Genomic DNA, 13,436 nt, shown 5'->3' on the forward strand with positions numbered 1-13,436 from the left:
TATCCATGAGGATGCAGGTTCAATCCCTGGCCTCACTCAGTGGATTAAGGATCTGGCATTGTTGCCAGCTGCAGTGTAGGTTGCAGATGCAGCTCGAATCTGGCATTGCTATGGCTGTGGCGTAGGCTGGCAGCTGCAGCTCCAATTTGACCCCTGGCTAGGGAACTTCCATATGCCACAGGTGTGGCCATAAAAAGAGAAGAAAAAAAATGAGCATCTCTTAGGCCGTGGGGAGCTGAGTGATGTTGCTGAAGATAAGCCCATGAAAGACCTCCATCAGACTTCATGTTACACAGTGCCAGACTCTCCCTGTGTCTGTTTTCCTAAGGCCAAGCAAGTGTTGAGGGAGCACTGGAGCTGGTGGGCACACGAGCAATGAGGAGGCTGCTTTGTATCCACCTCGAAGAGCCCCTTTGGATTCATTTGGGGGAAGAGATTGGAGCCAGGGAGGTGGCTGCCACTCCAGACTTCCAGGAAAGGGAGTCTCAGGAAAGCCCCACATTCCCTGTCTAATTGGGTCCATCTGATTTGTACTTGTTCTATGATGGTATTAGGCCCTATCACAACATAAGGCCCTAGGGAAGGGGGATGTAGGGCAACCTGGAGAAAGATTGCTGACGCCCATCAGGAGATGGGATGACCTTTGCCCAAAGACTAATTAATCTGGGTCTCGCCAAGCTCATCTGAAGCAGAGATGTATGCTTATAGGAGGCTGAAGACCTCTGGGTTTGGGCCTTTGGGACAGGATTAACAGTCACTAGGGAGATAGGGAGGCAATGGGGTTGTTACATTTGCCTCTCTATTCCACCTCTAAAAGTGATAGCAAAACAGTCTGGGACTTCCTGTTGTGGCTCAGCAGTAACGAACCCCACTAGTATCCATTGGGAGGCAGGTTCAGTCCTTGGGCTTCCTCAGTGGGTTAAGGATTCCTTGTTGCTATGAGCTGAGGTGTAGGTCGCAGATGTGACTTGGATCCTGTGTTGCTATGGCTGAGGCTGTGGCATAGGTCGTCAGCTGCAGCTCCAATTATACCCCTGGCCTGGGAACTTCCAGGCTATGCTGCAAGTGGGGCCCTAAAAAGACAAAAAAAAAAAAAAAAAGTCTGTAAGTTTCCTCAAGGATCTTGTTCCACTATGGAACAACAGTTATGCCCACTGGTTAGCAGAGACTAGCTGGTACATTCTTAGGTTGTTTTAGAATAAAAGTGCTAGTATGAAGAATAAATATAGGGGAGTTCCTACTGTGGCATAGTGGGTTAATGAGCCAGCCTAACTCTGTGGTGGCATCAGTTCAATCCCCTGCCCAGCACAATGGGTTAAGGATCTGGCGGCATTGCTGCCACTGTGGTGTAGCTTGCAGCTCTGGCTCAGATTTGATCCCTGGCCCAGGAACTTCCATATGCCTCAGGGGCAGCTAAAAAAGAAAAAAAAAAAAAGAATAAATGTAGGAAAATAACTTTTCCCCTCGTCAAAGAACCCAAGACACAGAGATGGGAATCTCCTATATTGTGGGTCCCGGAGGTGTAAATTAACTCTTTGAGAACTTGACTGGCCAACCTATAGTTATGGTGGGGAAGGAAAGAAGTGAGTTCTGATGTCAAGAATGACCACAGAGAACAGGAAGCCAGCAGCAGTAGTGGATTGTTCTAAAACTGAAATCAAACCTTTTCTGTTCAGGCCAGATGGTAAATATTTTAGACTTTCTGAGTTGACAGGTAAAAACAAGTATATCATATAAGTACTTATATAACAAGAGAGAAAACAAATTTCCACAAATTTTTTGTTGATAAAATTCAAAATGTAATAATAATTGGGTACTTTTTTTGGTAGTACAGGCCATTTACTAATGAGAAGAATGGAATTCTTTTTGGAGGGGATAACATTTCACTTAATTGGGGTTCAAAGTTAAAATTCTCTCTCATCAAATGGATTGCAGGAGTTCCCATTGTGGCGAAGTGGAAATGAATCCAACTAGAAACCATGTGATTTGGGGTTTGATCCCTGGCCTCTGTTAGTGGGTTAAGGATCTGGCATTGCTGTGAGCTGTGGTGTAGGCTGGCAGCTGTAGCTCTGATTCGACCCCTAGCCTGGGAACCTCCATATGCCACAAGTGCGGCCCTAAAAAGCAAAAAGTAAAAAATAAAAAATTGATTGCAAATATTCATCCATAAATACTGTCTTAGCTTGTGGACCCTGCAAATGCAGATAGTGGGCCATTGTTTCATTTGTTTGTTTTTGACATCAGGGCCATCTGTTGCCTCTTTTTTTTTTTTTTCATTTTTTAAAGTTTCATTGAAGGGTAGTTGATTTTCAATGTTGTGATAATTTCTGCTATACAACAAAGTGATTCAGTTATATATACATACACATCCATTCTTTTTCAGATTATTTGCCCATATAAATTATCACAGAATATTGGATAGGGTTCTTTGTGCTATACAGCAGTTCCCCATTGGCCAATCATTCCATATACCACAGTGTGCATATGCCAACCCTAAACCCCCAAAGTGGGTCATTATTTGCCAATGCTTGTTCTAGAATCGATCTACAAGTTGACTACTAATGATAATGTCAGATAACATCTATAGAACATTGAGCACATCTCAAAACCAGGCTAAGTATTTTGTTTAAATTATCTCATTGGATACTTTAGTAAGCTGGTGGTAAAAGTTACTCCTGTTCTTTTCATTTTGTAGGAAGGACAGGAGGGTGAGAATAAGAGGGATGGACACTTGTGCCAGGTTGTCTGTTTAGAGGTGGCAGTAGGTTTTACACTCAAGTCTGTCAGAGTTCAGAGGCCAAGCTCGTAACCACTGGCCTATCCATCCAAGAGTCAGCACTGAAACTTAAATGACCAAAGCCTCTATGAGATACAGGACCTTTGTAACCACTCTATTTTTATTTATTTGCTCTTTTATTTTTGTTTCCTTCCCCTATCTGTCTGACTCTCCAAGTGACTGCTGTTATCATCCTGCAAGGAAAAAGTGCTCATGGTTGCTTTTTAGGACTATCAGCAGGGTGGAGAGAGAGGTGGGAGGGATGGAAATGGGTACCTTCTTTGTAGTCAGGGTAGGGGAAGAACCCCAGAGATTTAAGAAAATGGCATCAGCTTTAATTAAGGAAGCAGACTCAACCTGAGGGTTTATAGATGAGCTCTAACTTTTGAACACTTATTTCGAAGGTTCTTCAGTTTCCCTCAATTGATTTTTTAAAACCTTTCCACCTGCTGCATTCTCATCCATTCTCTATCCAGCCCCATTTTTTTTTTTCTTTTTAGGGCTGCACCTTCAGCATATGGAAGTTCCCTGGCGAGGGGTTGAATAGGAGCAACAGCTGCTGGCCTTCACCACAGCCACAGCAATGCTGGATCCTTAACCCACCAAGCAAGGCCAGGGATCAAACCTGAATCCTCATGGATACTAGTTGGGTTTGTAACCTGCTGAGCCACAATGACAACTCTCTAGCCCCATTTTTTGCTGAGAATTGTGCTGGTCAAAAGCCCATCCAAGCCAGTTTCTGGGGGCCTACACTGTCCATGAGCGGCCATTGCGGCCCACGAGACCACAATTTGGAAGACCCATGTTGTCCCATCTAACATAGTCCCATCTAACATGCTGGTCCAGGCATTAGCTACCAGTACCACAGAGGTACCTTGTGCTTACCTGGATGCTCGCCCACTGTGGGCACTCCCTGGGACCTGCTGGTCCGCTTACCTGCCCAACTAGCTAGCAGCAGTCGGTGGGATATTTGAGCACCTCCCAAACCAGAGTATAGTATTTCCCTCAGACCCTCCGTGGAATGTGCTGTATTGCACCTATAAGGAGCCAGCCCCAACATGGTGAGCATATTGCCAAGAATGTTTTCTCCAAAAACCCACAAATTCACCACAAGGTGAATTAAATTCCGTATCTTGAGGCACTCTGGGAAAGCCTTTTTCTTCCTCTAATGATTTATCCCATTGGGCATATTTTTTTCTTTTTAGGGGTACACCTGTGGCATGTGGAAGTTCCCAGGCTAGGGGTTGAATGGTAGTTGCAATTGCTGGCCTACACCACAGCCACAGCAACACGGGATCCAAGCAGCATCTGTGACCTGCCCGGTAGCTTGCAGCAATGCTGTATCCTTTACCTGCTGAGCGAGACCAGGGATCGGACCTGCATCCCCATGGAAACAATGTTGGATTCTTAGCTCACTGAACCACAATGGGAACTCCCCACTGCCATATTTTTGTTTAAAATTCTATGTCATAGATTTATTATCTTGGCTAAGCATTGCCCTTCCTGAATTCTTAAGAGGAAGTCTCTTGGGGAGGTAACATACTACATGACTTTAGCATAAGTAGATGATATCTTCTTTCCATCAAAGAGGATATAGCATCTTAGGTGTACTGGGTACCAATGGTGGGAAGGCATTTCTGGGGACAAGAAAGAAGTTTGGAGATGTGAAGAGAACCAAGATAAGACCTAGCACTTATCAAGTGCCAGGCACTGTTCTGAGTGCTTTACTGTACTGATTCATTTAATTGTCATGACAACCCCATAAGGTGGGCTTTAGTATCACTCCCATTTTACAGATGAGGAAATGAAGGCTTACAAGAGGTTAAATACTTTGCCTGAAGTCACACAGCTAGTCAGTGGAGTTCAAAATTGGACTTGGAGCCAGTGTTTTTTTTCTTTGAGTGTGAAATTGTGCTGGAGGTCTCCAAGAACACCACCAGATTCACTGATACCCTGGAACTTACAGGAGAACCAGGAGAAAACTTCCAAGAGTAATTTCCCAGTGCAGTCACATGGGACATGCTTAATTCCTCCAGCAACATGTTGTGGCAACACATGTGAAATGTTGTCTACCAGGGATGCTTGTTAGAGACTCAGCACCCTGTGTTTTTATTGGGGCTGATTGTCACATAGGTATCCCCTGCCTAGCACATACCAAAATTCCAGACCTAGGAGGAAAGCAGGTGTTCTGTATAAACCACACTGTTTGGGCCCAGTGAACCCCACTCTTACGTCACTCAACATGACGGTGTGCTGCTTTACTCTGTTGCTTATGTCGCACAACCTGCAAGGGAACTGCACCTGTTTGGCCACAGTTCTAGGAATATTGGGAGCCCTCTTGAAATTCAAGTTCCTAGTCACCAACAAAGTGAATCTTGCAAGCAGGCTTTTTTTGGGGAGGGGTGTTGTGCCCACAGGGTGTGGAAATTCCTGGGCCAGGGATCAAACCTGAGCCACAGCTGTGACAATGCTGGATCCTTAACCTACTGCGCCACCAGGGAATTCCCAGGCAGGCCTTTCTAAGGAAAGCAGACCCAGGTCTGCTATGTTCTCTCTTTAATGTATAGATATCCTTTCCACTCATCAGTGTTTTTGAAAAGGAGCAATTTGCATTCTTCCTTTTCTGTAAAAATTGATCCTCTTGGTAAATCTCACAGAATTGCTCTGGAGTAAATGAGAGAATACCCAGGGGCACTTGGCACAGCCTTTGTCACAGAGTATCTGATATTTTGTCCTCCTTGCTGCTTCCTGATCATCGGAGCTCCAGTTAACTCTTCCTACTACCCCACCCCTTCTGTCATTCCCAGGAGGCCCCTGTGAGGTTGAGGTCAACATCTCCAGCACCGGCAGGCTCCCCAACGGCACTCTCTATGCAGCCAAGGGCTCCCAGGTGGATTTCAGCTGCAGTAGCAGCTCCTGGCCTCCACCCAGGGTTGAGTGGTGGTTCCAGGCCCCAGATTCTAGCCCTGAGCCCTTTGGAAACAACATGACGGCCAGCTGCTTCACTCTGTTGCTGATGTCGCAAAACCTGCAAGGGAACTACACCTGTTTGGCCACAAACATGCTCAGCGGGAAGCATCGAAAGGTGACCACCGAGCTCCTGGTCTACTGTGCGTAAGAAGCACTCCCCTCCCCTGCTCTTTCCCCTTGACCTTCCTGAACTCTGTTGTGCCTCCCCTTTGTCTTCAGATGCGTGCCTGATGTACGGTCCTAATGTGCTTCTGTGCTCCCTCAACACAAGTACTTATATGTGGCTGCATATCAGAGAGGGAGTCACTTCTGGAAGTTTGCTGCTAACTAGGGGTACAGCAGAGTCCTTGGGAGCCACAGAGGGGAGATTATGTTGGGCCTAATGTTTTGGGGGGGTTTTGGCTGCACCCATGGCATGTAGAAGTTCCCTGGCCAGGGATCAGACCTGTGCCATAGTAGTGACAACACCATATCCTTAACCCACTGAGGCAGGGAACTCCCTGTTGTACAACAAAGTGACCCAATCACACACATTTCCCTATGCTATACAGTAGGATCCCATTGCCCATCCATTCCAGATATAACAGTTTACATCCTCAAAAACCCCCAAAATGCCTCCCACTCCTTCCCTCCCCCCACCCAGCCCCAAGTCTGCTCTTCTTGGCTATGCTATGTTTCTGTCTTTTTGTATGTTTGTTTGTTATTTTTAGATAGGATCATCTGTTCCATATTTTAGATTCCACAAATAAGTGATATCATATGGTATTTGTCTTTTTCTTTCTGGCTTGCTTACTTAGTATGGAAGTCTTTAGCTCCATCCATGTTGCTGCACATGGCATTATTTTGCCTTTTTTTTTCCTTTTTAGGGCTGCACCCACAGCATATGGAGGTTCCCAGGGGTCAAATCAGAGCTGTAGCTGCTGGCCTATGCCACAGCCACAGCAACATGGGATCTGAGCCATGTCTGCAACCTACACCACAGCTCACGGCAATGCCAGGTCCTTAACCCACTGAGCAAGGCCTCATGGACGCTAGTCAGATTTGTTAACTGCTGAGCCATAACGGGAACTTCTATATTGTCTTTTTTCATGGCTGAGTAATATTCCATTGTGTATATGTACCACATCTTCTTAATCCATTCATCTGTTGATGGGCATTCAGTTTGTTTCCATTGTCTTGGCTATTGTGAATAGTGCTGCTATGAACATAGGGGTACATATAACTTTTTCAGTGAAAGTTTTGTTCAGATAGAGGCCCAGCAGTGGAATTGCTGGATCATATGTTAGTTCTTTTTTTAGTTTCCTGAGGTACCTCCATACTGTTTTCCACAGTGGTTGTACCAATTTATATACCCACCAACAGTAGAGGAGGGTACCTTTTTCTCTACACCCTTTCCAGCATTTATTATTTGTTGTCTTGTTAATGATGGCCATTCTAACTAGTGTGAGGTGGTAACTCACTGTAGTTTTGATTTGCATTTCTCTAGTAATTAGTGAAATTGAGCATTTTTTCATATGCTTGTTGGCCATCCATATATCTTCTTTGAAGAAATCATCATCATGTTTATGTAGTTCCAAAACATTTTCATCACCCCATGTTGGAAACCCTGTTTCCATCATGCTGTCATTCCCATGTCCCATTTCTCCAGCCCCTGGCAACTACCAATCTCTTATCTCTCTGATTTGCCTTTTCTAGACTTTCATGTAAAGGGAATCATGCAGTGTGTGACTTTAGGGAAATGGCTTATTTCACTCTTTTCAAGGTGCATCAGTGTTGTAGCATGTGTCAGGACTTGCTTTCATTTCATGGCCAAAGAGTATCTAACATATGGATCTACCAGAATTTGTTTATACATTCATCTGCCCTCATTCATGCTCTCTATGAACTCAGGCCCTCTAGCACTGTTAAGAACCAATAGTTCAGGGTTGCCATTGTGGCTCAGTGGTAACCAACCTGACTAGTATCCATGAGGATGCAGGTTCAGTCCCTGGCCTCTCTTAGTGGATTAAGGATCTGGTGTTGCCATGAGCTGTGGTGCAGTTCGAAGACTCAGGTCAGATCCCATGTTGCTGTGGCTGTGTTGCAGACCAGCAGCTGCAGCTCCAATTCAAGCTACAGTGGAACCAACAGTTCATGAAGCTTCATTTTGGGGGTTAGGAAACAACAACAAAATGCACCTATGCACATATTTACAGGAGGAAAACCACTGTAGAAGTTCAGGGTGCACTCCTAATCCACACTAATGCAAGGGAGCCTGAAAACAACGAATTAGTGGGCAGGGTAATGACGCATTACTTCATATGTTATTCAGAGCCTTTGTAAATCTCAGTGCTCTTTATCATAATGACATTTTTTTGGCCACACCCCCAGCATGTGGAAGTTCCTGGGCTAGGGATCGAACCTGCTCTACAGCATTGACTCAAGATCTTTAACCAGCTAGGCTACCAGGGAACTCCATAAGTGACATTTATTGTATATAAAGCCATACGTGCTTGCTGTAGGAAACATAGATGAGTAGAAAAAAATAATCACTTGTACTCTAATCTCATTTTGTTATATTTCTAATAATTTTTCTTTCCTTTTTTTTTTTTTTAGTGCCTTACCCACAGCATATGGAGGTTCCCAGGCTAGGGGTCCAATCGGAGCTACAGCTGCCAGCCTATGCCACAGCCACAGTGACATCAGATCCGAGCCGCGTCTGTGACCTATACCACAGCTCATGGCAACACCAGATCCTTAACCCATTGAGCAAGGCCAGGGATCAAACGTGCAACCTCATGGTTCCTAGTCGGATTGGTTTCCACTGTTCCACGATGGGAACTCCTCCAGTAATTTTTCTTGAAGATGCCACATATCTACCCACATAAGATCCCATATATCTACCCACATAAGATCCACATTTCTATGTATGCATATTATATAAAATAAAGATATGTGGCATATACACATAATATATATATATTATAAAATACAGATTTAATTATTTTTTATGTACTTAGGAATACATGGGTTACATTAAATTTACAGTTTTGTTATTTGTTAAATTTTCATGTGCATTTTTAGTAGTATATGCACATAGCAAAAATAAAGTATATGTGTGGAGTTCCCATTGTGGCTCAATGGGTTAAGAACCCGACTAGTGTCCCTGATGTGGGTTCAATTCCTGGCCTTCCTTTGTGGGTTAAGGATCCAGTATTGCTACAAGCTGTGGCATAGGTCATGGATGCAGCTCAGATCTGGCGTTGCTGTGGTTGTGGTGTAGGCCAGCAGCTACAGCTCCAATTCAACGCTTAGCCTGGGAAATTCCATATGCCACAAGTGTGGCCCTAAAAAGAAGAAGACAGAAAAAATATATGTGGGAGGTTTGGGGATGAACAGTCTCCCCTCTCCCTGTAACCCTCTCTAGGGACCAGCACTGTCCCGTAGAACTTCCTGTAATGAGGACAATGTTCTATTCTCTCTCATCTAGTACAAGGGCCACCTACCATGCATAATTACCAGGAGACGTGGGTAGTGTGATGTGTAATGAAATTAATTTAAATAGCCACCCATGGCTGGTGAGAAATGCAGATCTCTTCAGAGATTTAACACCCCACAGAGGAAACCTGACTTGTGTCAGGTGCTAATTTGTGCTAGGGGCTATTTTGAGATAACTGGGGAGTTCCCTGGTGGCTCAGCAGATTGAGGATCCAGCATTGTTATTGCTGTGGCCTGGGTTCAATCCCTGGCCCTAGAACTTCCTCATGCCACAGGCACCATCAAAAAAAAAAAGGTACGCTAACTGGGGTTGATGTTTCTCTGATACTCTAATTCTGTAATACTTAGAATCAGCCCAGTGGCTGGCCTTAATCTGTGGTTTAGGCCACATCCTCTGGTGTTTTGCAGCACCCCCTCCATTAGCTCCTGAGTGCTCAGCAGAGATGTCACCAGGATTGCTCACGCTGAAGCTCACCTGCCGCTGGGCTGGGGGATACCCAGACCCAGAATTCCTGTGGACAGAAGAGCCAGCAGGTGTGGTTGTGAGGACATCAAAGCTGGGAGTGGAGATGCTGAACCAGTCCCAGCTCTCAGATGGCAAGAAGTTCAAGTGTGTCGGGAGACACATAGTGGGGCCGGAGTTGGGAGCCAGCTGTGTGGTACAAATCCGTGAGTCTGCCTTGCCTTGTCCTAGGGTTGGGAGTCCACCCACCTTCCTCTCTTCTGGGACAACCCTTGAAAGAAGGTCTGGGAAAGAAATCCCAGGGTGTTAGAATGAACTGAATTCCTTCAATTTCTCCCTTCCTTTTGCTTCATGTTTCCTTCCTTTCAAACTTTAAAGATGCTTAATATAGCTTTTTGGTTCTAGTCCAAGTTGGTTTTCCCTTGACAAATACTAATTAAGCACATGCTTTGTGCCAGGCATTTTCTAAGTATTGAAGGTGGAGCAGGGAACAAGGCAGACAGGGTTTATTTATTAGTTATCTCCTGTTATGGAACAAATTACTGCCAGACTTAATGGCTTGAAACAACAATCACTATCTCATGATGTCTGTGGGTCAGGGATTCATATGGGTCACTCTGGGGATGGTTTGTCTCTGCTCCACTATGCCAGGGGTTTCAGCTGAAGACTTGGTTGAAATCACGGGAAGGATCCATTTCCAAGGTGCTCACTAACACACCTGACAAGTTGCTTCCCTTCCATGTGGGACCCTCCACAGGGCTGCTTGAGTGTCCTCAAGCACTCCACTCCTTGGAATTAGGGTCTTTGCAAATGTAATTAAGTTAAGATTAGAGTGGGCTGTGGTCTGATGACTGGTATTTGTAGAGGAGGGAATTTTGGAACCAGATAGATAGGGGGCCTGCCGCATGATGATGGAGGCAGAGATTGAAGTGGTTCCTCTGCAAGTGAAGGAACGCCAAGGATTGTTGGTAACCATGGGAAGCTGAGGGGGAGGCATGGGATGTGTTCTCCCTCAGAGTCTCCAGAGGCATCAACCCTGCTGATACCTTGATTTAGGACTTTTTTTTTTTTCTTTTCTTTTTAGGGCCATGCCTACAGCATGTAGAAGTTCCCAGGCTAGGAGGTGAATCAGAGCTGCAGTTGCCAGCCTACACCACAGCCTCAGCCACTTGGGATCCAAGCCGAGTCTGTGACCTACACCACAGCTCACGGCAACACCAGATCCTTAACCCACTGATTGAGGCCAGGGATCGAACCTGCATCCTCACAGACACTGTGTTAGGTTCTTAATCCACTGAGGCACAACAGGAACTCTACCTTGATTTAGGACTTCTGATTTCTGAACTGGGCGGATAAATTTCTGTTGTTTTTAGCCACCCAGTTTGTGGTAGTTTGTTCCAGCAGCTCCAGGAAGCCAGTGCAATGAGTAAGCCAGGAGCAGAGTGTGCTGGGTTGTGCTGGCCCGTGCTGGCCCTGGTGAGGTTTTCCTCACAGTTTCTGAGGCTCGCCCTTAGAGGAGATGACATGCTGAGAAGTAAGCCCTGCTGTGCCAGCCAGGGCTGGTTTGCTCAGGCAGGTGACATGGAAGGGTTGACACTTCCCACTGACTCCCTCACTTAGCACACTTGCCCTGAATGTCCCCTCTGTGTCAGTTACTGTACCCAGCCTTGGACAACATAAGGGATCAGGACATGCTTTCTGCCCTAGGACAGAAGCTAACAAGCTGAGCCCCTGGGGCCAACTCTGACCCAATTGTTCTTTAGGCAATATTTTAAAAAATGAGCTATAACTCACATAATATTAACTTCACTTTACTATTTTATTTTTTTGCTTTTCAGGGCCACACCCTTGGCATATGGAGGTTCCCAGGCTAGGGGTTGAATCAGAGCAGTAGCCCCTGCACTGCACCACAGCCACAGCAACGCCAGATCTGAGTCAAGTCTGCAACCTACATCACAGCTCACGGCAACACCAGATCCTTAACCACTGAGCGAGGCCAGGGATCGGACCCGCATCCTCGTGGATGCTAGTCAGGTTTTTTAACTGCTGTGCAGCAACGGGAACTCCCATTCACTTCACTATTTCAAAGTTCAGTGTTTTTTGTTTTGTTTTGTTTCATTTTTTAGTATATTCACAATGTCGGACTACCATCACCATTCTACTCCAGAACATTTCCATCACTTCAAAAAGAAACTCTGTACCCACTGGCAGTCACTCTCTAAAAGTCACTTTCTAAAGATTGTGTGGGTACTCATTTCCCAGTATATCCACCGACATCAAGTGTTATTCAGTTTTTAGACTTTTCCTGCTTGCTGGTTGGAACATGGCATATTGCTTTCATTTGGGTTTCTTTGATCATGGGTGGAGTTGATAATTTTCATGTGCCTTTTGGCTTCCTATATATCATCTGTGAATTATCTGTTCATATCTTGTCTGTTTTTCTATTGAGTTGTTCATCTTTTATTAATTTGTCTTCTTTTTAATAATCTTTTCTTGTTAATTTCGTGGAACTGCCATGCACGGTATAGACAGTTTTCTGGCTTATTTTGTTCTAAAACTGCATTTGTGGCATTTCTGTTAGTGATGAGCACTTATTCTTTTCTTTTTCTTTTTTGGCCACAACCATGGCATGTGCAAGTACCTGGGCCAGGGATTGAACCTGCACCACAGCAATGACAATGCCAGATCCTTAACCTGCTCAGCCACTGGGGAAATCCTCAATTCCTTTGTTTCTGAGGCAGAGAGAGATAGCAGTACTTGGATTTTAGACTGTGGGCAGGTTGCCCCCACCCCCATTGGTTCAAAGGTCAACTGTAATAGTGGCAGTAACAATTTATTGAGTGTAGACCATGTGCAGGTGCCAGGTGTTTTGCACACACTATCTTGTTCAGTTATGACAATCATCCAGTGAGCCGAGTGCTCCCAGGATTAGTTTCCTGGAGCTGCTGTAACAAAGTACCATAACTTGGTGACTTCAGACAACAGCTGTTTATTCTCTCTTAGTTCTGGAGGCTGCAAGTTTGAAATCAAGGTGTTGGCAAGGCTCCCATCAAAGGCTTCATGGGAGAATCTTTGTCTCCTCTTCCAGCTTCTGGTGACTCTTTGTGTCCCTTGGCTTATGACTGTATCCTTCCAACCTCTGCGTCTCTCTTCTCATGGCCTCTCCTGTGTGTGGTCCTCCCTGTGCCCTCTCCTCCCCTTATACTAGTCCTTGGATTTAGGTCCCACACCCTTAATCTAGGGTGATTTCATCTTGAGATCCTTAACCAGTTATATCTGCAAAGACTCCATTTCCAAATAAGATCACATTCTGGGGTTCTAGGTGGACATGCATTTTGGGAGGATGCTCCATTTTACTGATGGTGAAACAGAGGCAGCTGACTTACCCAGATTTGTGCAACTAGAAAGCAGTACACACTCAGAGTGGTTGGTACACGATGAGGATGCCCAAAGTGTGTTAAGGACAGTAAGTCGAGGCGGTGAAAAAATGATGGACCAGTGCTGAGAGAGGGTGAAACTGGCAGAGACAGCTGGCCGGTTTTGTGTTATTTTGCCCTCACCCTTCCATTTCATTTGCAGATTTGCCCAAGTCATCATTCCTGTGGCTCCTGAGACTTGACCAATAATTTGAATCTAAATACGCTCTCAGGATTAAGAAATGTGTCTGGGAGTTCTAGCTGTGGCACCGTGGGTTAAGGATCTGATGTTGCTGTGGCTGTGGTGTAGGTTGCAGATGTGGCTCGGATTTGA

At 45.2% G+C, this 13,436-nt stretch overlaps 1 protein-coding gene across 6 annotated transcripts in view; it reads left to right on the plus strand.

The window, feature by feature from the left end:
- VSIG10 (V-set and immunoglobulin domain containing 10) overlaps window positions 1–13,436 on the plus strand; it is a 47,789-nt gene that overhangs the window by 23,604 nt on the left and 10,749 nt on the right. For 5 of the 6 annotated variants that reach the window (XR_007132376.1, XR_007132377.1, XR_007132379.1 and 2 more), the window contains 2 exons: window positions 5,584–5,886; window positions 9,632–9,892. Coding sequence is in view for 3 of the 6 variants with exons in the window: in XM_047761937.1 (XP_047617893.1) it covers window positions 5,584–5,886; window positions 9,632–9,892 (564 nt within the window). In the remaining 3 variants the exon portion in view is untranslated. The remainder of the gene's footprint in view (window positions 1–5,583; window positions 5,887–9,631; window positions 9,893–13,436) is intronic. The other variant, XM_047761936.1, reaches the window with a different exon arrangement.

The sequence above is a fragment of the Phacochoerus africanus genome, chromosome 15 (genome assembly GCF_016906955.1).
Source record: "Phacochoerus africanus isolate WHEZ1 chromosome 15, ROS_Pafr_v1, whole genome shotgun sequence".
Lineage (NCBI taxonomy): Eukaryota > Metazoa > Chordata > Mammalia > Artiodactyla > Suidae > Phacochoerus > Phacochoerus africanus.